This window comes from Vanessa cardui, chromosome 20 (genome assembly GCF_905220365.1).
Source record: "Vanessa cardui chromosome 20, ilVanCard2.1, whole genome shotgun sequence".
Classification (NCBI taxonomy): Eukaryota; Metazoa; Arthropoda; class Insecta; order Lepidoptera; family Nymphalidae; genus Vanessa; species Vanessa cardui.
In genome coordinates this window covers 663,736-688,411 of record NC_061142.1, presented here as the reverse complement: position 1 = coordinate 688,411, position 24,676 = coordinate 663,736, and the positions used below count along the sequence as shown (strand labels likewise).

The 24,676-nt window shown below is 32.4% G+C and overlaps 4 protein-coding genes across 9 annotated transcripts in view; 1 reads left to right on the top strand and 3 right to left on the bottom strand.

The window, feature by feature from the left end:
- LOC124538266 (AMP deaminase 2) overlaps positions 1–10,241 on the bottom strand; it is a 52,160-nt gene extending 41,919 nt beyond the window's left edge. For 3 of the 4 annotated variants that reach the window (XM_047115260.1, XM_047115261.1, XM_047115262.1), the window contains exon 1: positions 9,995–10,241. In XM_047115260.1, the coding sequence (XP_046971216.1) occupies positions 9,995–10,226 (232 nt within the window). In that variant the 5' untranslated portion in view covers positions 10,227–10,241. Of the gene's footprint in view, positions 1–56; positions 138–3,860; positions 3,991–9,994 lie in introns of those variants that run through there. The other variant, XM_047115263.1, reaches the window with a different exon arrangement.
- Positions 10,242–14,430: 4,189 nt separating this feature from the next.
- Positions 14,431–19,103, bottom strand: LOC124538417. 3 transcript variants are annotated; one of them, XM_047115469.1, is made up of 2 exons: positions 18,879–19,103; positions 14,431–16,086 (listed from the first exon to the last, which is right to left on the bottom strand). In XM_047115469.1, the coding sequence occupies exon 2, from the start codon at positions 16,073–16,075 to the stop codon at positions 14,570–14,572; it is 1,506 nt and encodes a 501-aa protein (XP_046971425.1). In that variant the 5' UTR covers positions 16,076–16,086; positions 18,879–19,103; the 3' UTR covers positions 14,431–14,569. The 3 variants fall into 3 exon arrangements, with proteins under 3 accessions (XP_046971425.1, XP_046971426.1, XP_046971424.1); XM_047115470.1 differs by having other exon boundaries at positions 18,930–19,095; XM_047115468.1 differs by lacking the exon at positions 18,879–19,103 and adding an exon at positions 17,650–17,753.
- A 1,254-nt stretch (positions 19,104–20,357) lies between these two features.
- On the bottom strand, positions 20,358–21,551 carry LOC124538355 (ATP synthase-coupling factor 6, mitochondrial). The gene is made up of 3 exons (XM_047115398.1): positions 21,426–21,551; positions 21,115–21,260; positions 20,358–20,620 (listed from the first exon to the last, which is right to left on the bottom strand). The coding sequence occupies exons 2-3, from the start codon at positions 21,258–21,260 to the stop codon at positions 20,446–20,448; spliced, it is 321 nt and encodes a 106-aa protein (XP_046971354.1). The 5' UTR covers positions 21,426–21,551; the 3' UTR covers positions 20,358–20,445.
- A 404-nt stretch (positions 21,552–21,955) lies between these two features.
- LOC124538535 lies at positions 21,956–23,523 on the top strand. Its single transcript, XM_047115621.1, has 4 exons — positions 21,956–22,066; positions 22,197–22,360; positions 22,641–22,843; positions 23,327–23,523. The coding sequence occupies exons 1-4, from the start codon at positions 21,956–21,958 to the stop codon at positions 23,521–23,523; spliced, it is 675 nt and encodes a 224-aa protein (XP_046971577.1).
- The last annotated feature ends 1,153 nt before the right edge of the window (positions 23,524–24,676 follow it).

The window sequence follows — 24,676 nt, the reverse complement described above, 5'->3', positions numbered from 1 at the left end:
ACCCATAATCATCTATTAAAGCACATATGTAATAGCATAAATAAGTGATAACTTACCACCATCGTCGAAAAAGGAGTCCGTTATTATGAGCGGTGACCGCGACCCGTCCTGGAGTCCTCTTGAAGACATATTCGGTACTTCGAACGGCTTTTATATCACATCACATAAATATATCTTTTATGCTTTTTATTCTTTAGAAATATTTTTGTATGACAACTAATTTAATAAATGTTACTTTGGTTAGAACGATTTTAACGTTTTTAATATGAGCTAATTCAATAATAATTTGTAAACTAAGAAAGATGTTTTAAACAGGGGAAAATCTACTAATTTGTAACGATTGCTGTATGTTACCGAAATCGTCGTGTTAGTAGAATAGATCCCAGAATTTAAAAAAGCGAATACACAAATTCCATGTCTCAATGCTGGACAAATACCGACTCTCTTATTAAGGAGTGTGAAGCATACGTTGCAGAATTTCAAACGATACGTACGCGATGTTTACTTCATAAGCGCGCAATGAATTATAAATAAAAATTAAAACCATGAAAGCTCAGCGGTTTTATATATTTTTATATAATAAAGGTAAGTGGACTGATAATAAGGCCAAGTGATTGTGAGTGATCATCAATATCTAGAGATTGTTATGTAAGAAATATTAACGATTCCTTATTCCGTACATCGCCACACTCATTGGGAGCTACAATATGATCTATATGGTCCCTACCCAGACGCCTTGTATAAAGCCACCATATTCGTGGATATTAAGGCCTTCATTTATTTTCCGACAATTTTATTTTATTCTCCACTGGGCAATCTAAACTCGTCACACTAAAACCGATTAAAACAGCAATGAAATATGTAGTTTGTTAATTAATTAGCTAATCAAACATTATAATTGATTTAAATTGTGGCCAGCAATGAAACGGTTTTCAATGACGGTACGCCTTAAAAATGCTATTCCATATTTATATTATTTATGAATCAAATCTTTTAAATTTGAGCAGTGAGCTGTTAACAGACTAACTACTTCTACCTCACTTCTCGGCAAGAGCTGTCATTTTGCCAAAAAGTCACAATCATATCAATTTCATACATCTATATATGTATGTATGGCTCTTTGCAAGTCATCAAACAAAACATTTTTGTCCGCGTAATATCTGTGTCAGAGTTGTCATCAAATTTGATAAATATTAGTGTTTAGGTTATAGCAAGCAATTTCAAGAAAAATGCTTCTGTCCATCAAAACGCCTATAAATGATAATTACAAGTAAACTCATTTGGAACGCACGACATAATGTATTTAAAATTACACACATAGAATCGATACTATGTATGTTTATACGATTCCCTAAATAGAAACGATTTTCTGCAACATCACCACGTGGCTGCAGCGTTGAGTAAACAGAAGTGTTATTGCTCTCAAAATGGACGACCTTCATTTATATATATCGCGCCCGAAATCGACTCGCACGCATTAATATTCAAAAAATATTCACATATTGAATCAATTTTAAATTTGCCAATGAAAATATTTCACGATATCGAGGTAAACGAACTTTTGAACAAACGACAAACTGTCACGCAGAAAATTATGGAAGCGTTGTTTACGGTGTTGTCGAAGCGTTCCCAATGTTTATGTGACAATTTAAGTGAAACAATGTTGCAATCGTAATCGTTAATAGATATCGACTGTCGTTACAATGTAATCAAATAACTAGAACGTCTCAAAGCCAATTAGCAAACCCATATTTTCTCAAATTGACACACGTGAATCGTGCTAGCGATCAAAGATTCCACACACGCTATGAATCATTACAATACTGAGCCAAGTTGATTTGGTGTAGCATTCCTTCCCTTCAACGTGGCATACATCCCAGGTGCGTAACATAATCCACGTGACGTTTTATACATTACTAATTTATAATGCTTTATTCTGACGACAGCCGGCGCTAACTCATTAGCTGACACACTGGATGTTATTAATATATTACTTTAACTTTATAATCCTCATCTAGGCTTAACTAATTTTGATGGTGATTTAATGTGTAAAGATACACTTTAGAATATCACAGCTGACAAAACAAATTAAAAACAAATCATATTAGGACGATAAGACAGCAATGGCAATGATCTCACCGGGTTCTACTACAGAAACAAAGGCTTTATATGTTTTCAGATGCCTCTTTTTTTACTGAAAAAATTTAAATTCAAACTGAAGTCTTGAATCAAAGAACTCGAAATTTCCAGCCTTACAAAAGCGAGGTAGTCAAGAGATAAATAACAAACATGTACAAAAACCTCAATGAACAAAGAAAAAGTAAAAAAATATTGTATTGAATAACATTCAGAACAAACCTAAAGCAATTCTAAAGCATGAATAACGTTTTATTAAACATATCAATGAAGATTAATTTCGGATTATAATATTATATTAAGTATAGATTGGCATTATCAAGAGCAGTGCGCTTTTTAGAATTTTACGTATTATTTGATAAGACTACACCATAACTTGCCTAAACAGATTTGAAAATATGAAGTATGGTTAGAATCCTAACATTCAGACTCGATACAATTAATTACATTTAATTAAAGATTGCATAAAAACAAGGCCATCATAATCCTTATTTCTTTTTTAATTTAAAAATTGCACATTTTGATGTTTTCCGGGATCCTTTTGAATGACATATGCAATTAAATTTAAACGAATTTTAGAAAAAAAAAAAATCTTTACTTCTATACTAATACTATTAATGTGAAAGTAACTCTTTCTGTCTGTCTGTCGTCGCTCTTTCACGAAAAAACCAATAAACCGATCTCATCCTCCTGCCCTTATCCCAAAATTATTTGGGGTCGGCGCAGCATGTATTCTCCTTCCATACTTCTCTGTCAGACGTCATCTCACATGTAACATTCTTTATAACTATATCCTCTTTCACACAATCCATCCATCGCTTCCTTGGTTATCCCCTACCTCTATATCCGTCCACATTCATGCTCAAGTCTTTTCTCACAATATGTTCCTCTCACAATCTGAGGAACCAATAAACCGAATTTGATGAAATTTGCTGTAAAGCAATAGGCTACTTTTCCTAACTCATGACAACCAACCCCCTAAAATGCGAGCGAACCCGCGGGCGACAACTAGTAATACATAATTAAATCAAAAACTCATTGCGTTTCTGGAATCACGATTTTATCTATAGCGTTTAGTTTATAAATATCTGTATGAAGATAACCAAGAGTATCACTCAGCTATTTTCGGCAGCTAACGTTGCCAGACTCCTACGCTTTTGCGACACCAGTAAAGTCAAAGACCTATAAATTATATTGTTAAAATAAAGATTCGTGTGTTATGGTACGTGCGTAAACAATGGCTACCTCAGGTATACCAAGCTTATGTTCAATATTGACGTAAACATATCTAATCTCATATACCATAACTAATTTGTTTATATAAATATGCAGCGTTACAGTATCGATAAATCTTGATGGAGGTATGTGAATTGCACACTATTTGTTTAAAGTAACATTTATTTTTATTACACCCAAACTGCATTTATCTTATAAGATTAGATAAAAACATTTTCATTAATTACTACAGACAGCATGTACGTGTTTTATGATACATGAGATACCTATAACTCAATGATGTAACAGCTCACTGCAACCGCAAGTAGGCACTAACTTATTTTCAGTCATCATATAAATTAGATGACAAATTAACAACAACTGGAGATATATATGCAGATATTCCAGAAAATGACGCGGGAACTGGCACAGTCACTTAGATTGACGCTAAAATCGTTCACCTCAGCGATAGAGCGATATTAAAATGAAGATAAATTTCTTATTTTTACCGATTTCTCGTGTAGAGAGCGTTGTTTCGTGAATGCTTTGCGGAGCACTGAGCGAGCGCGAGCTGGCAGCGACACAAATACGACACGCTTTGTGTTGAACACAATCAAGAGTCATCATGGCGGCGTTACCGATCCATCAACCTTGACAGGTGGTCCGGTGGTCCGCAATTCGTAAGTGATAAGCGTGCGTTTTTATTTATATCGAAATGTTAACATAAATTCCGAATTTATGCCAACGTTTTTAAATATTGGACAACATCACATACATTACTGTGATCCCAATGCGAGTCGCTAAAGCTTGTGTTATGGATAATCAGAAGTAACGACGGTACAACAAACACCCAGATCGAAAACTAATAAAACATTTTCTACATCGACTAGGCCGTTCAACGTTACAAATATACAGTCTCTTACTCCAAATGTTTGCTATGTTTGCAGTTGAAACACGCAAAGACCTTGAAGCAACAACGTAAAATCTTTTATTTAAAAATATATGCCTCATTACTGCTGCACCTCTGCTGGTGACAGGGCTATATTTCAGCAATTCAAGTATCGAAATTATGATTCAACGGGAAAATGCTGCTAGCATTATTGCCACCATTCCACGCATTATGATTTGTACATTGGGCAGCTATTTTTTATTTTATGTGTGTACTAGCTACCCGCCCCGGCTTCGCACGGGTGCAATGCTGGTACTAAATATACTACAGATATGTATATTTCTCGTTTCTTTACTATATTGTTCATGTATTATATACACAAACCTTCCTCTCGAATCACTATCTATTAAAACAAACCGCATCATAATCCAAAAACAACACAAGTACAAGTAAAAACACCGGTAAGTGACTTTGTTTTATACTATGTTATGATAATAATAACTAAGAGTTAATGTAAATAGTAGTTATATTAATAATATAACAACAACAACAACAACAACAACAGCCTGTAAATTCCCACTGCTGTGATAAAGGCCTCCTCTCCCTTTGAGGAGAAGGTTTGGAACATATTCCACACCCTGTTCCAATGCAGGTTGGTGGAATACACATATGGCAGAATTTCAATGAAATTTGTCACATGCAGGATTCCTCACGATGTTTTCCTTCACCGCTGAGCAGGAGATGAATTATAAAGACAATAATATAATAATAATAATATAAATATACGTTTAATTTCCGGCAGATATGAGGTGCCTTAACATGATATGAGTATAGACATTCAAATTTAATCAGATAGAATTTATATTTCAAATTAATTATATATTAGATTATCAATTGATTTTTAAGCAATTATAGTTTGCCTTTTAATTGATTTCTCCTAATAATTTAGACTTTGACTAATTATGGACTTCACGTAATTAAAAATTAGTCAAAAGGATTTTTTTAGTGGATTTTTTTTTGTGTCTAGAGGATTCAGCCGCGTTACACATTACGTTATGGGTATTGATTGGGGTTCTTGCAAGTAGTTTGTTTTGAAGGCGTTTTACCGTAACGTTATTAATTAAAAGTTCCTTTGTAGGATTTCTCTTCATACTGTAGTTACCCATTGTAAATAGTTTATTATCTATCAGATTAGGTTTCAGATATTTTATTCCCATTAAGACACTATTGTCACTCACATGAGAATTACACTTATAACAAAACACGAACAAACAGTTCGACTCATACTTGTAACAAAAAATAAATAAAAATGAAATGAAAATGAGTAGGTAGTTGTTTCAAATATAACATTTAACTAAGAGACATTTCTCTATATTAAATACTGATTTAACGTCTAACGTATCTATCAGATTACGTAAAATATATATTGAATTGAATGGTTATTTGCCAGTTCTGTATATCTGTCACCTGATTTTACGTTAAACCGATACTATTGATTTTATATATTACTAGTTACCGGCCGCGGTTTTACTAGTGTTTTAGGTATTATTCATTTATATCCTTCATTGGAATTCAAGCTTACTTCAAACCAAATTTCAACAAATATGATACAGTGGTGAAACAGCAGACATAACATCGTGAACAGACAGATAAAGTTACTTTTGCAATAATATTACTGTAGATAATAGGATTTTGACAGCGATCATCATTTTTTTAAATGTTATTCCGAAGTACAACTTCAGATGTATATGGTTATCTAAAAACTTTAAATTTTATAAATTTTTCGGGAACGTGGATCTGACAACACAAGGAAATCCTGGTGAAATTAAGATAATGTATGAGTATAATTTAGATTTTGTCACCGGAGTGGTAGAATAAGATCTTAATCTAAAACGGGAGGAGAGCAAGGAGGTCTCCTGGCATATTACATTAAGGGCTGTTACTTTACGATTGTCAGAATAATATAATATATAAATAATATGAGACAACATCACATACATTACTCTGATCCCAATGTAAGTAGCTAGAGCTTGTTATGGAAAATCAGAAGTGAGGACGGTACCGGAACCCGGGACCTCGGAGTGGCGTACCCATGAAAACCGGTGTACACACCACTCGGCCACGGAGGTCGTCAAATTGCATTGCTCTTCTCTTGTAAATATTAATTATTGTATTAGGACGTATGAGTCAAATTTGATAACATTTTTAAAATATTTCCACGCAACCGGTAGAGGTCACAATCGAATACGTGACACTATTTATCACGTTCAAGGCGGAACGAGGTCTTATACACCTCGTATGTCTCCCTTGCGGTGCGGCTAAGAGAAGCATAGATTTATTTGTCGTGCGAAGGCCTTTATATGTATTTGATACATTGTAGGAAAGTAATAAGTATATTTATATGATGCATATTAAAAGCAGAATGCTAAGGTGTACCTACTTTAATACGGGGTCTCTTTGACCACGTACCGAAGAAATAAAATTCGATCACATATCATCGAGTTTGCGTTTCTTAAACGTTACGAGGTCTTAAACACCCCGTACCGCAGGAATGGAAAAAATGAAAAGATTGACCGTTGCCAAACTGTTATACTGTCATTAATCGGTTTGCATAACCAGACGAACAATCAGTACCTACTTACTCATTGGCGGATTTACCAATGGGCTAAGTAGGCTGGAGCCTAGGGCGGTAGATTTAGAGGGGCGGCAAATTTAGCCCAAATTTGTTATTATCTTACAGAAATTAAAAAAAAAAAACTTATAATTATATGAATACACATTACGTCCGTAATCCGTATACTCATCACTACAAAGCGGGTTGGAAAAATAATCTAGTAACTTTGCAGAAATATCACCTAGTTTATAATCATACTAATTACGGGAAAAAACCGATGTAATTGCAAAAAAAAAGTAGGGGCGGAAAAATTGAATAGCCTAACTAGCGGCAGATTTGTAAATCCGCCACTGTACTTACTGTATTAACTTTCCTTCTTCCATATAATAAGCTATTTAAATGAAATTTGGATATAACGTAACACCTAATGTAGCTGCCACCTCTGTAACTATGTCGATTGATAATGCTATCTCTAATCTACTTCAAGGCCATCATTATAATTTATAACGATTTAACGTGATATTATTAGATATAGATATCACTTTACCTATATTATAAAAATAGCTCTACTGATTACTATTAACTTAGATTCGTAGAAAGAGCATCTCTATAGTTTAAAACAAAGTCGCTTCATAATCTTTGTACACTTAATTCATTTTTACTACGCAGTAGACTTGGAAGTGGTTTTCATCAATTAACAGAGTCTTCTAAAGGAAGGTTATAGGTAGCTATGTATAATGCATGCATATTGTAGTTGAGAAAAGCTGAGATCTTTGTCATTACAACAACAACAGCCTGTAAATTTCCCACTGCTGGGCTAAGGGCTCTCTCTTTGGGGGAAGGTTTTGAAATATATTCCACCATGCTGTTCCAATGCGCGTTGGTGGAATTCACATGTGGCGGAATTTCTATGAAATTAGATGCAGGTTACCTCACGATGTTATCTTTCACCGAACTCGAAATGAATTATAAACACAAATTAAGCACATGAATTTTCAGTGGTAAAACTGGGTTTGAACCCACAATCATCGGTTAAGATGCAAGGGTTCTAAGCTCTGGGTCATCTCTTTATCATTGCGAACCGGAAATAATAATAACTGTATTCTTGTTCTCCAATCTACAACTCATACAGACTAGTAGCTAGTATAACATTACAAAACGGAACATTTTATTTAAAAAAAAAAATACATATTGATCTATACTTAAAAGCAAATTATCAATATACACGTATTGATAATTTGTTGGGTAAAAATATTTTCATTATCAATTTCAGAATAACTTAGTGTTAATAATGTTTCAAATGGGTAAAATGTAATAAAAGTATGTTTCTAAATCTCTTTGTATTTCTTTTAACAGATTATATATCTGTACTATTTATTATATTTGACAGAACGCGGGAAGGCCATTATTAAATACTTAGTTAAAAGTAGACAATTTCTTACTAAATAATGGGTCTTCAGCGAAAAAAAAATTAGGAATTTCGAAACATATGTATGTTAACTTTTTGATTTCACTTCATTGGAAGCTACAAGTTATAAAAGTCATCAAGTTATTTATCTCATCTCATCTCATCAAGTTATTCATCTCTATTAGGCGCCAAAATAATAAAACCTCTTTTCAGTTAAACTTTTAATATTTCGTTTGGTATTGGAGTTTGTCTAAACCAATTAACTTTAATTTTTATTTTTAACTTTTTCTTATACTCGTACATCGCGCAGCTCTCTAACATTAACTTGTTTAAAAAGAAATTCTTTATTATTTTGCAACAATTTAGTGAAGTTCCATGTCGTCTTCAATTTTCTGCACATCTACGACTACAGCTCTTCAAAATGCGAGCATAAACTATTTTTTATGTGTAGCTATTGTTCCATAATCAAATGGACAAAACTCGGCGAACGCTATTAATATGTATATAAGATTACGTTATACTTCTATAATTAAATTTGAATAGTTTAGAACAAGATCATATTCGTAGTAGGTACTTTCAATATTTTTGGAGGTACTTTAAAATAAATTGTATTGTTTTACTAAAAATTGGCATAATTCGTAAACCAGAAATATTATGTACCCATATAATATTTAGTATTATTAATTAGCGTGGATTACACGATTTATAATTTTTAGGCGATATCAAACTGAAAATAGTTATTTCAAGCTCACTTAAAGTGCATTATTTGTTTGTTTGAAGAATATTAGTAAGACAAAATAGCCACATCCTTTTATACTACGATGTTGAAATTTTATGTGCTGTCTTAGTTACCACAACAATGTAACTTTAGGGCAACCTTGTCGTGATTTTGCACCCAAAATTGGATCCAGACAATTGGACTCCACAACGGACGCAACATAAACATGGCATAAAAATAACCGTTTGTTTTCCTTTCTTAAATGGTGTTATAAATTAATTCATTTGTGTATATTGTTCGATAGTTTTGGCAATCACTACATACTTTATTATTATTATTGAACGAATAAACTTATTATTTAGGCATTTGTATACAAATTTCGATATTTTATTATTAAGTGACCTTTTATAATCTTTGACTATAAAAGGCTTTGATTTTATATAATAAATAGATTGAATTATGTATGAAAAATGATTTTGTATTTAAACTAGACACAAATATGTGTCTTATATCAGCTGTATCAACAAATATTTATGTCTGTTACCTGGTTTACCTATTGTTTGGGGGCTGTATATACGGACATTATTTTAATTATCGACTTTAGGCAAACAGTAATGGTGTGCGTCGTCACCGTTAGGTTAGTCACCTCATCGGTCAGCTGTTGTGGCCGTATCGATTTTATTACACTGTTTATAAAAAAAGACCCAAAGCAATCTCTTTTTTTACAATGCTTGTATTGAAATGAAGGTTGCAAATAGGATATGTATTTTATACTGTTGGTATAAATTAATAAATGTGATGTTATTTATATGAATAAGTACATACAACAACAGAAATTTATTATTTTAACTGTTGGTAAATATGTTTCTAAATTATTATAAAACAGATAAGACTATTTTACACAGAACAACAAAAGCTTAACACATATAAATTGAATAAACTACGTTTAATCAACATGACAGTAGTTCGGATCAGACATGTCTCTATATTATTTATATTATTGTGTTTACTAACCTATTCTTTTGCTGAGATGTGGTGTGCCTCTCTCATTTTCTTCCTCTTCGACGTCTACATCAAAAGAAAATGGAAAATTCTTTGTGGAGCCGACAAATCCGGCGGCCATAATAATAAAATTCACGCCCGCACATAAAAACAACCGCTCGTGGAGCGAGACATTCGCTACTGGATATGGGCGAAGTAAGTCTGTAGCAGTGCGGTGCGACGCGAGGCGCGGCGCAGGTCGCATTAAAGGATAATATGTGATCGAATTAATGTAAATATTTGCGCGTTGTATACCTGTAAACATGAACGCACTTCGGTTACTTGCGTTTACAATTCTAATTAACAAAATACGATTGTTTTTTTACGACAAAACAGTGATTTATTTTTATTATCATACACAAATGTTTATTTTATTATTGTTATGTAGTTGTATAGTTTTATCAATATTAAAAACTAATAATTATAGTTGAAATGTTAACATAAACTTACATCTAGTATGCAAGTTTAAACGTGAAGTCTCGTACAAATACCTAAGAACGTACATAATAGAATGTACCGGCTACCTGTTCTCGCTTCGCATTAGTGTAAGGGTCTACATAAAGTATATCGTATACCATATAATCTATTCGTTTACGCCGTGCAAGCAGGAAAACTCTCAGTCGCCATACTTTTTTCATCTTCAACAATCATCATTATTTCCTACGTACATATATTTTTTTAATCCAAGATAAAAGTACCTTAATGAATCAAACACGTAAGTCTATTTTATTATTTCGTATATTGGAGAAAATCGTATTAACGTCTGTTCAGTACTTTTGAATTTATCACAATAGTCGCTTGTTTATTACTAGAAATGAATCGAACGTTTTCTTAAATACCTAGTTTATCGAATAAAATTTGTCTTAAATATAATACTAAATGTCTAATGATATCGCTAGTCTGAGAACTAGTCAAATAGAGAGCAACAGAATCACTGGCTCATAAAGCAAAACCTTTCGGTTTTTCATAGTCCAGTCATTACTTATATTTGGAAATGCATATGATGTGAGAAATCCAAATTTTAACACTTTCGTGGAGCCCTTTTTACGTTTTCGTTTTCGTGGAGCCCTTTTTACCAAAGCTCGACTTTAAATTGTCGACAAAAAAAATCCTTGTGTAATTTCCGCTATCGTGAAAAACGGTTCAAAATTACATTTTTTATAATAACTCTATTATCCATTGAATTACGTACATTATTGTAGAATACGTTTTTGTTGCATTTTTTACGATCTAAAATGAGCCTCTACAATTTTTACGTCTAGTTCGACGTTATTAATGTATCGACAGAAAGAGCCAAAAGTTTGGAGACTGTCACAAAGGATGGAAGGGTTTAAACAATTATTGTAGTACAGAATAAATTATTGAACCAGCCAATCAATATATATAAAACTCTTCCGTTACTGAGTGACCGACACACAACGCACAGCCTACACCACTAGACCTAGAGACTTGAAATTTGGCACACGTATACCTTGAGTATCCTAGACGTGCACTAAAAAGGGATTTTCCAAAATTCCCACGGGATAGGGAATAAATGGGATTTATATTTTCAAACCAAAATAGCTCTTCTCCGTAACTATAATTATTAGGGGTTTCAAATTTACCTCGCAAGTAGCTTATAATAGCTACTAAAAACTATTTTTAGGATATTTCGGAATTGTCAAAGGATAGGGGAATAAACGGTTTATTAATAAATTGTATTTTTTTCTTAAGAGTGCGTAGTCCTAGAAATTTGAAATTTGGCATGAAGATAGTTATTATAGCACAATAAACTGAAAAAAAAACTGAAAATCATATATTTTTTTATTTCTATTTGTTTATCAATATATAATTTGATCCCACACTGCGTATATTTTGCTGAGGAGCACGACTCTACTTACAATGGAAACTTGAAAAGAGGGAAATATCTTCAAGCGACATTCCTTTTTGGTAAATCTATGAGCTATTTACATACCTATGATGTATATGGAACCCTCGGTCACGAGTTTGACTCGCACTGTGTTAGGTAGGTTAGTTTCAAGTTTCAGTTCAACAGTTACTTTTAGGTGCCATTTTCGTTTAGGTTTCGTTTTCGTTCGTAATTAGGTTTGCAGGTTAAAGTTGAATAAAATCGTTAAAATTATTCAAGAAATTTTGAGAGATTTTTTTTTCTCTCATGGACAGTTTTACGTGGCTTACTCAAGTGTCACTTTCCCCTCCAATCTGTTTATATTGGCACCTAATATAAAAAAGAAAATTATTGTTTATAAGGAAAACTTATAGGGAAAAGGTAAACGAAATATTTTTTGTGACAGTTACTGATTGCCACGCGGAAGCTTGCAAACATTGTTGCTGGAACGAGGGAAAATGGGATTTTACGTTTTATGATACCCATTCGGACGAAGTAGACTTCCACGCGGACGAAGTCGCGGGCAAAATCTATTTTATGATATAATGTATGTCGGAGACGGTCATGAATTCCTTAGCGTAACGAAGCGCGGCACGAATTCCGCGAGGCGGCAGCACTATCGTTACGTCACAACGCGACTAACTTCGTGCTACGACGGAGCCTACCAGATGGAGGCGCTCAGAGACGACTCACTTACGATTCCGCTCTCGTGAAGATCAGTACCTCCATCCTAGGAACTGTCATTCGCTTCGTTGCCAAGTGTGATACAGTGTGATACTGAATTAGTGTATTAAGAACTTTAAACGTAGAATAAACGTGTTCCTGTATTCGCGGTTTCCTCTTTGCTCGATCACCCTAGTAATACGCCACTATGATGTCTGTCGATCGTACTGATGTCGCTGTCGATCCGACATCTATATGTTGCTTTTTTGTGGAGCGGGCTCTCCGCGTAATACTCAAAAGTGGCTTTCTTGGTTCTTTTTCATTTCTCACCCGTTTGTTACGACGTAATGACTGGACTATCACCGAAGGCATCAATGGGATGCTTAAGTAGTGCGAAGAATCAGACACAACAACTGAAACACGACACTTACTAATTTTCTAAATGATCGTATATGGTGTCAGATTCAGCTCGTGGCATTATATTGGCTTCACTAATTTATGAATTTTGGTATGAAGCAAACTCGAACTCAAAAAAGAACATAGGCTACTTTTTTGCCCAGCACATGACACCGCGGGCGACTACTAGTATTTGACTAAATTAATCTGTTAATTAATCTGGCTGTTGTTGTTGTTGTTGTAATCTAGACAGGTCAAAGCAATAGTAGCCTCATTTCAAAATTCAAGGGTTAAACCCTTGAATTTTGAAATGAGGGTCAGAAATTGAAAAAGAACCGAAATATGCCACGCGTCACAGACAACAATTAACGTTTCAACCCCAACAAGTAAGATAAGGAATTCAGTTATAGTTATGGAAACACTTGTTACATCTATAGTAATAATTTTGTTCGTCTGAAATCTTATAATTGTCGTTGATTATTCAGTTATATTGAATTAAAAACTTCTATGGATGCATATATCACTTTATTTCTAGTATATTCTGTACAAATATATCATCATATAATTGTATAAAACTTAATATACGACTTAAGTATTTATTATTTTTGTAATCGTATGTTTAACAATCAAATAAATAGTAGTTTTTTTTAATGTACATTCTATACAAAATTTCTTTTAGCAGTTGGGCCTCGATAAAGTAGAGCAAAAATCTTAATTAAAAGTAAATCACCTCGCCTTATTGCCTCCACTGGTGACATTAGGGTTGGTTCATATCTTGCCCAGAAGATCAAAATTGCGACTCAACGGGGAAATGCTACCAGCGTACCCGCCGCGGTAATGATTTATACAATAATGATTTTTAATTCTTATTTTTATATATGTGCCTTAATGTTTATAATTGTTATGTAAATAAAGCTATTGTCCATATTGCTATTATATTCTATTTCCAAATTATTTAATTTGGAAAAATCTTATTTAAGAAGTCTCAATTCTACAAATTCATTAAATAGGACTTTCTATGATTACATTAATGGTTTAAAACTAAAATCATCAGTCATCAGTCGCGGGTTAAGCGACCCATACACGTTCGGTATTTGATATACTTTAAGTAATCGGACTTTAATTAGTTTTAGTAGCGGGATGTATCTTTAGAAACTACAATAGTCTTACGGTTTAAGCTACAACACTCTTAGCTCTTTAGAAACGATGGAAAAGTATACATTTGATCTGAATAATACAGACATCATTGATGCTATGACAACCTAAGCAGCTGTATAAATTACATACAATATTTGAGATAAAATGTGAAATAAATTAATAGTTATTAAAAAATATATAATTTTTAGACTTCAGGTTCCCTAGTCTGTTAGGAATATAAGAAGAAAGATCAGGAATTCGTCCAATAATAATAAATCAGATTAATATTCATACACACTAAAACTAAATAATAAACATTATAAAATATTTTCTAGACCTGTAGTACATATTATATTACTGACAAATATATAGTTTACATGTAGTAGGAAATATGATTGTTACAAAGATTTCAAATTTGCCAATCTAATCTTTGACACTTTTAATATGAGAAAAATGTCTAATTTTTATTCTATTATTTCACTACTAAATTGTAGCCCGAAAAGAGAAGAGTTAAACAACAACTTCTTATAATCTTTATACATTTTTAGTCCAAGTTTCTTATAACTTTCCAAATTTTTCCCAGACTTCACCCAACGCGCATTCCAAATGCTCTCATTACAAGAAAGTTTCTCAACGAAAACTGCAATCACAACTGCTAACTCGAAATTGTTTTCACATGACAGATATTTAAACTGCTTCCTATCAATAATTGGTGCCCAGTGAAAAGTTCGTTGGCGCGCCGAAACATACATATACTTTTTAAAGAAATCATTGACTTTGTTCCATGAAGATGCTGTTTCCTCTGAGTATAATACTTTAAAAGCGGAACTGAAACAAGGTTCTCTAGAAGCAATTTCCTGTAGCATACTTATAAGTTCCATTCCATAATTAGATAAATGAGACAATAAAGTAACTCTTAACATATTTCTGACACCACCAGTATCAAATATGTCAACATTTTCTTGGCTGAGCCTGTGATTTAGCAAGAATGATTTTATGACTAATTTTGCAAACATTATTTGCGTTTGGCGATCCACACGCCTAAAGGTTTTAAAACTTTTCATAACGCATGCGTTACTAGGAGGAGAATACTTAATACGATTTGCACTAAATGCAACAGTTCTTGGAAACGTATTCAGAAACATTTTGATGACATGTTGATAGGACTTAACTAAGGTTCTCATTAGACTTAAGGCAGCAAAACCAAAGAAATACTTTAGATATATTCTTGCTCCTTCATCAGAGTTCCATTGGTCGAGAAGTTTATTGCAAGATATGCAAAATGCTGCATTCTCAACCGAGCCATATTCAGTGGTTCCAATACTAACTGGTTGTTTGCTAATAGCTTTTTTTCTAAACCACTGTAAGGTATTAAGTGGTGATGGTATAATATTTTCGATTGTATCTTCATTTATGTTATTATTTTCATTTACTGAAGATTTTTCGTCATGAACGGCATCGTTGACGTGGTCAGGTATACCAGACGTGTCACCATCATTAGTCTTCTCGTTTTCTAATTTTGGCTCAGTGATAGAATTTTCTGATAGTTTTTTTTCATCGTCCGGAATAATTTTATTTTTTTCAAGTTGATCCTCGTTTATTTTTTGGCGTTGAGTGAGTATATTGTTTATATCTATCTTTAATTTATCATCTGGAGTCAAAAAGAATAGTTTTCCGCTATCACTAAATTCATTATCATCCCATATTACTTGCTCCGTTTTTAGTGAATATGGTATTATTGAAATTACAGCAAAAATGATGTCTCTAGCGTTTAAACCTTTTTGCACTTTCCCAGATAAATAAAAATTAAGAAATCTATTTATGATACCCTTCTGAACAGTCCTATCTCTAACAATAGCGGGAAAATTATCTTCTAATGATATTCGGATACACATTTCGTCACTCCATTCCTCTGTTTCCTCATCGTCAATAAGTCGAATTGGTTCATTACCTTCATTACAGTCAGCCATAGTAAATAAGTCTGTAATATGAGAGAATATACTATTATTTACATAATATAATACATTTGACATTGTAGTGGCTTGTAAGTGTGTTACTACTCGTATTCATTACTTCATGACAGGTTATTATTTTTATTCCTATATTACAAACATTTTATAATAATAAATGTTTGTTGTTTCAATATACGGCATGAGTTGCGAGCACAACCTTGACCTGCGCAGAGTACAGTAGTACACATTTAAGTCTATTTGAAAGATTAAAGGCGCCAGAAAGGCTGAGACTGCAAGTGATTGGTCGGTCAGTTATTTGTCTCTCTCAAAAGTTAGTAAACTACTGTACACTCCGCAATTTAAAGTGACTTACAGTACGACACAACTTAGATGTAACATCGGAAAAATCAATAAAACCGATTCCTGCCGATGTACACAACCAATAAGAAAAGAACCTATCGCGTAATTCGACGCTATTCGTCGCTACAGATTCTCGCGTCAATTCAACCCGAGAAAAGAAGTGCTTGGAAATCAACGTGTCAAATTGACGAATATATTAGATCATATGATATTACCAGTTATTACGTTCGTGTAAAAATCATATTCACAAGAAGTTAATATTGATAATTTGAGATAGCGTACTTAATTCGGATGTAATCGGTTTTACGACCTCCATGGTCGAGTGGTGTGTACACCGGTTTTCATGGGTACGCAACACTAAGGTCCCGGGTTCGATTCCCGGCCGAGTCGATGTAGATTACCATTAGTTTTCTATGTTGTCTTGGGTCTGGGCGTTTGTAGTACCGTCGTTACTTCTGATTTCCATAACACAAGTGCTTCAGCTACTTACATTGGGATCAGAGTAATGTATGTGATGTTGTCTTATATTTAAAAATAAAAAAAAAATTATTTGTCTTATATTTAAGAATTTTGCGATGCTACATCTAAACTGTGGCGTATACTATACGTATGTTATTTCATAATTGTTTATTGTTTTGTTTTTATTAACAATCACTACTTGCAAAAGCATTTCATCATTGGTATAAGGATAATATTGTATAACTACTTGGAAATTTATATACTGATATAAAGATGGCAAGAATATTGAAAGCTTAAAAATTTAAAAAATATATTAATATGTTAGATTTTATAAAAGCTAAATTTGTTGTAATATTTTCTTTATCTCTATTCATTTAATAATAATGTCCTAATATAATACCGATATAATACCTATTAAGAGGTTGACAAAGTCAAATTAATAATATAATTTGTTTTGTTGTTCTGTTTAATTTATTACTATAACCATTAATTATACAGTACAGTACATGAAATAAGTGCAATTGTAAAGTTGATACCGAATAGAAAGTGTTTCGTTTTTACTATAATATCATTGTGAAACAAAAAATTACAAATAAAACATATACATGTTTAGTCTTCTTTCTTGCTGCATTTGCAACAAAATAATCCACGATACATGCTTGTTTTAATAATTTACAGAAGAAAAGTAACAACAGTAAAAATATTACTAGTTTATTATCGCTAACTAATATTATATACATATACAATTAGGAATTAATTAGGAGAAATGGTACTCAATAGATTTGTCAAAAAGTGTACATGTGTCAACTTGCACTCAAACCATATTTGCTCATAAGTCATGCTATACTTATCTACAAAAAATATTTTACTGTATTTAATATTTAATAAAAATACATTCTTATCTAATCACCAGTTGTTACTTCATTCAAAAAAAAATATAGAACACAATTTTGATATTCACATAAATTTAAATTAATTACATTGTCAGTTCTTTGTTTGCGACACAGGTAAAAACAAACCACTCTTTGATAAATGGTCATGGCTCAAAATGATTTTGGTATTTTTTTTAATCATTCCTCAAATGGCAAATGCACCAACAATCTTGGAAACTGAAATACAGAAATGTTACATTCTTTGTGCCTGTAGATATACCAGCTCACTCACCATTCAAACCAAAATGCAATAATTCTAAGTATTGCTGCTTGAATATACTATGAGTTTTATTGTATTTTTTCTTCAATTATTAATTAATATGTAACATAGTATGAAAGATAAGACTACATAAATAAATTTGCAACAGTTAATAAAAAAAATATTAGTAAACTAGAATAAAGTAATTATTCAGTTATATTGCAGAATATTTAATCATATTTCTCAGCAATACTCATAATTCAAATATGAAACACTTTTTGTTTGATTGTAATCAGTTCACAATAATAACAATAGTAATAAAAGCTTTTTATTCCATCCTGTTTTTGTTTATTATTTATTTTCTAAAGGGAAAAAAAAGTAGGTATTGTAAAGGTGCTGAATTATTTACTTGTTATACTTTAAATAACGAGCAATATAATGTAAAATAAACCACAATTTATTTTTCAAGCTACATTTAGATTCTGACTTAGTCTACTACTTTATTAGTCTAGACTATTATATATGTGGCATATATACAAATAGCCTTGTATGTCATAATCTATACTTATATAACAAATGTGAAAGTAACTCTGTGTCTGTCTGTCGCCCTTTCACTACCAAACCACTGAACCGAATGTGATTGAAGTTGAAAACAGACTTGAGCTTTAAGAAAGGATATAGGCTATTTTTTTGCCAAACACATGACAGTCAACCACATAATAAGCGAGCGAAGCCGCCGGCAACAAGTAGTACACTAGTAACTTGCGTGGGATACAAACAAGTTAACTTCAGATACATTATATTTTAATTTTGAATAAAGCAAAGAAAAACGAAAATAGTTTACATTCGAAGTTATAAAATGTAATCTTACCTTTTCAAATGATTTAATATCTATCATGAAACAAATTACAACTACACTTACAATTACAACTTGTTTGTTACTCAGAGAACCATAATAGTGCGGGAATTATTTTGCTTTAAAATTAAATTTTGTTATAGCATATTCCATAAACTCAATTATTAAACATTTATCCATCTTTATATGCACTATACTTGTTGGAATAATGGAAAATCCCAACCAAAGACAAATATAGACCAACTCTGTTGATACTGAGTCACAAGTACAGACAATGAATACACTCAGTTTCAGTATTCATTATTATAAATGTATTTCTTTAAAAATTACCTTAAACTAAGAACTATTAAAGTTTTGATCAGATTTAGTATTTTTATATGATTTACACTTAGTATTATGCTGCTATATTTTGTAATGTTGTATGTAAACAGATGTATAATTGGATTAATTGAAGTTGTTAACGGCGGCCATTTTCAAGGTAGATTTATAGATACAGATTTTTATAGAATGAAATAAATGATATTCTACTCGTCGTTAATAGCTAGTAATAGTAATTTATATATATGAAAATTTAAAATAAAAAAGAAGAAATACAACCGATATTTAAAAAATATACATAAGTCTCATCAAGTGTAAAATGTTTCGTTCCTCGGCGACTTGTTTCCTACTAAATTTCATTAAACTTGGTTCGGGGTTTGACTGTAAAAGAGAGACAGATAGACGGGTAAAGGTACTTTCACATTTAATATTATTATTTATTAATAAAGATTATACTTATTGATTTAATGGATTTATGATCAATAACTTGTTTTGTTCAAATACTTTTGGATCTGCATCAGACTAAAGAGTCATTTAAATTTAACTTATTTATTAATTATACGTTAAACAACAACTTTTCGTGATATTTTCGTCGATATTCTGGTCACACTGGTGACATTACACGTGCGAGTGTGACCAGAAAAAGTGATTTCTACTCTTTGGTAGATAACTACACTACAACTAATAATTTGTTGCAGTAACTAGTATGGAAATAAATATATATTCTATGTAAGGAAGATCCCAGGATATAATATAAAAATAAGCAGATCTCGAATATTTCTAGTTTAGTTAATTATCATGTTAGTACTGGTCTGTTAAAAAAGATTTATTTACTACAAACTGCAGTAATTAATAGTTTCACATGACTGTTATTTCCATGAAATTATTCTTTAGTTATCATGGCTTATAAAGCACTTTGAAATTTTCATAATAGTGTTGAATTAAATGGATCTAATTCTTCATAACATAGGATTGATATCTAAATGTACAATAATTTTTTAAATATTTTCAATTAATACACTACTACTAAGCACTTATTAAAAAAAAATGAATTATGCTCCTTACAAATTAAAAAAGATAATTGATTATTTTGACTTAAGTGGGGTAAAGTTTGTCCCCTTCCCCTTTTCTTGTTTTAATGGTAAGGCAGGGATTTGGAAAAATAAAAGTCACAAAGATTAATCAGGCTTTAATAACACATTTAATATGTGACTTGATTGATTATTTTAAATCTAATTTATCATTTATTTTATCATACGGCACTTCACTTCTTCTGCACTTGTTCGTCGATGGGGTCTAGAGTTGGTTCTTGGAAGTTGAATGAGGGGAATGAGGTCATGTCCACTCCCTTTCCACCTCCAAATTGACGTTCGAGCTTTTCCAGTTCAGTTTTCAATTCCTTCTCTATTGCTGGACTGGGGTCTACCAATTTACCACCACTACAAAAAAAAACTACTTTAAGAATATAATACTACACATTTATAACAATATAAACCCAAAAAAGGTGCACAGGGCAAGTACTAGTATTTTAAAGAAATTCATCTCAGGCTCAGTAGTAATATAATGCATAGATAATTTATGTGCAGTTCCAATCCCATTCTACTGGAGCAGTATGGCTTTTCAACAAATGCCAAATATGTGTATTTTGATATTCCGTTTTATGAGGTACTTATATTTTGCATTTCATAGAATACAATTAAAATAATAGTATTCTTAATTCATATGTACTATTAACATTTCTAAGTATCACACTACCATAACAAAAGTAAATTATTAGTTGATTATTCATTTTTCTTATAGGTAATCAAAGTAGAATCAAATTTGATATGATCTAGAGATGAATTTTCTATCCAGGTAAACCATACATTTCTTTTAAAAAACAAAAATACGAGTTTGTCGTGTAGACTAAAAGAAGTTAGAAACATCTACTTACGCACTCTTCTGTTTGTATTCTCTGATTTTGTCTAAAAAGAGCTGCTGTATAGGATCATTGACCTTTTGTGCCGCAGCTAGATTCCTGGTAACCATTACCGAGGTACGAGCTGCCCGTAGGCCGCCGAACAATGATGAAGTGAGCATCTGAAAATCAATTTAATAACCTACAGATCAGTTACATAACTTCGGTGGAAATTTATTTTTTTGTGTCAAAATTGGTTTCGAATATATATAAAATTTTTAAATCAAAGGTGATTTAACAATCAGCTTTAGCATACAATTAACAGAAATAAAGAAAACATATCTAACCTTTAATTTTCTGGATTTAATGGAAATATGTATATTGACAGCTCGTCTCTGGCACACAGATGACAGAATCCGCCTATCACTTCAATGTCAAGTTGCCCGGATAGATATTAAGTACAGATAAAATAATAAAAATATCTTATGCGTTAGAATAAGATAATTGATGAAAATTAGAATAGAATTTAGATTAATAATGTACTAAGCTTCCCTTTAGAACAAAAACAAACAAAAAAAATTTATATGTAGCTAGTAGATAATATAAAACTATAGAAGATAAACATAAATATTAGGAAAGTTATGAATAATAAATAATAATATTTACAACATTTATATAAAAGAATATTAAATATGAAAAATATTAATATTTTCATTATTATATTAAATATTAATTACCTTTGAATGTTTGATTTAAGTTACCGACTAAAATCGGATTTAAAAAAAAGTATTTTGCATTCCCGCCATTTTGCTATTAATAGTAAGTGCATATTTTTGGTGCTTAAACTACAAAACCTATTTGTTGCAACAATAACATCATGGAGATTGGAGATATAGGTAAAGTTGCAAACAGAAAAAGGATGAATGTAGAAGTAGAAAAACTTCGCGAAAAAGTTTCAAGAGAAACGACTAAAATAATAAAGCTGAAGGTAGTTTTCCTATAACGATTTAAGATCTTTGAAATTATATGAAAATTATATAAATATTATAAATTTGTATGACAAGAACACATTTTAGTTAAAATTACAGTTAAGTATAACAATAATTTATACAATATAGGTGGCTCAAGACACAGCTTATTGGGATTTGAAAGAAAAGTTGCAACAAGTTGAAGGCAATCATGAGCGGCTGCAGCAGAACATGGTGGAGGTGCAGATGCAGCACGAGACGATATCGGGACAGTATCAGGACGAGCTGAGATTGCGTCCCGACACATTGAACAAGTGTGGCCACTAAAACAAGCTTAATAAAAACTTTCTACTTATAAAATGGCTACTTATCAAGCATGCCTATTAAGCCATCGTACGCTTATATTTGTTACAAAATTATCAGTTTTGATAATTGTTCAAAATTAATTCTTTTTTAAGTGTACAATGGCTTATAATAGTAGAAGAATAATTAAATCTATTTAAAAAAAAAAAAACGCATATAAATCTTTCTTTTAAGCAGCGTTGTGTTGAATTTTGAAAAAAAAAATAAATTCATACATATTTTAATTTACAGGTTGAACTGCACTCGTGAAATTTGTGAAGTGCTGGAAGATTATAGCGAGCGTTTGAAGGATACGCTGTCCAGATGTAAGGCCGACCAAGCCGCTCTGTGTGACGCGTACCAGAAGTCCGGTCAACTCGTTCGGGATATCAAGAATAAGCAGATGCAAGCGGATGAGAAGAACCGTCAGGTTATCGGTGGACTTGAGGAGAAAGGTGACGTCTCCTGGTCACCTTACCCGCAACGAAACATCACCGTTAAACGTTAATCGGCTTTCAAAATGTTTTGGTCAAATTGAACAACAATAAATTAATATATTTCTTGCTTAGTTGATATCCCTTTAACAAATGACAATACTCGTAGATCCACAATAAATTCTTACATGACACAATGATTAAAAAAAGAATATACTGTTATCGACGTTTCATATTCGACAACTTCCGTGGTCGAGTAGCTTGTATTCATGGGTGCGCCATTGCGAGGTCCTGGGTTTGCTTCCCGGCCGAGTCGATATAGAAAAATATCTGCAGTTTTCTATGTAATCTCGGGTCTGGATGTTTGTGGTACCGTCGTGACTTCTGATTTTGCATAACACAAGTGCTTTAGCTACTTACATTAAGATCAGAATAATGTATGTGATGTTTTCCAATATTTATTATTATTTATTTACTGTTATTTTGTTTTCTTTAACTTCATAGTTAAACTGACGAGCGAGCACCAAAAGCAGCTTTTGCAGCTGTTCTCCGCTGCGAAGCAACAAGCTGACTCGGACATATCTGATCTACGGAACAAGCTAGACGCTACCCAAAAGCACAGAGAGGATCTTATGGGCAACGTCAACGAATTGAATAGGAAGCTGGATGTGTGCAACTTTAATATAGAAAAGGTTATATAATAGCTCGATTTTATTTCGAATAGGATAGAACTGGCAAATAGGCTACCTAATGGTATGTTGACCACTGCTCAAAGACATTTATCCTTTGAGATTTTTTAATCATACCTCATATTATATGCATCAACAACTTTGGAAAATAAGTTGTCATATCCCTTTTGCCTGTTATGATAAGGGTTCTCCCGCCCTTCAAAGTAGAACACAAAAATATAAAGTGGTGATGGCCTGACTTTGATTTGTATGGACTTTTTAGAAGGATGAGACTATTTCCAACCTGCAAAGAGACATGAAACAGCTGATTCAAGAGTTTCATACCCAAAGCTCTGAAGCCAAGAACACGTTGTTAAAACAGGAGAATGAGTAAGACTTATTATGTATCATAAAGTAGCTATAGATCAAACAAAATATGCTAATACTAGTAGTCGCCTGCGGTTTCACTCGCGTTTTGAGCATTGGTTGTCACGTGTCAGGCAAAAAAGTAACCCATGTGATTTCTTGAAGTTGAAGTTTGCTTCATACCAAATTTCATCAAATTCAGTTCAGCGGTTTTATCGTGAAAGAGCAGACAGACAGACAAAGTTACTTACACATTTAATATTAATATAGATTTTATCTGTACTATTATTTTTTTCATTAAAGAGACAAAGGGGCAATTAGGACCTGATGGTAAATGGTCACGAAATCGTCACATTATCATTGTGAGATATTTTAACATCTCCAATGTGCCAGCAACCTTGGGCACTGACTTATTATATCATTATGCCTGTACACTGACTCACCTATGTTGTACTATCGTTTTTTTCTTATATCAATGTACTGTAATGGGTTTGCACAAAGCCCTACCACAAAATCAGATCCCGCAATCAAAATGCCAAGAATTGATATTTAAATTAAACGACACGAAACTTTTACTATGGGTAAGAACAGCTAATTTTATCAGACTGAAATACAATACACTAATATTACTTCACAAGTCTTAAGGAAGCTCTAGAAGCAAATACTTCGTTGAAGAAAGCGCTGAACAATCAGGAGCAGTTCACTCAGAGTATGTGCGAGAAGAATAACTGCTTGCAGGAGAAGCTCATATCGCTGGAGGAAGACCAGCTGAACAGTTCTGCTGTCATTAACGGACTTAAAAATAATCTTGAGGTTAGGT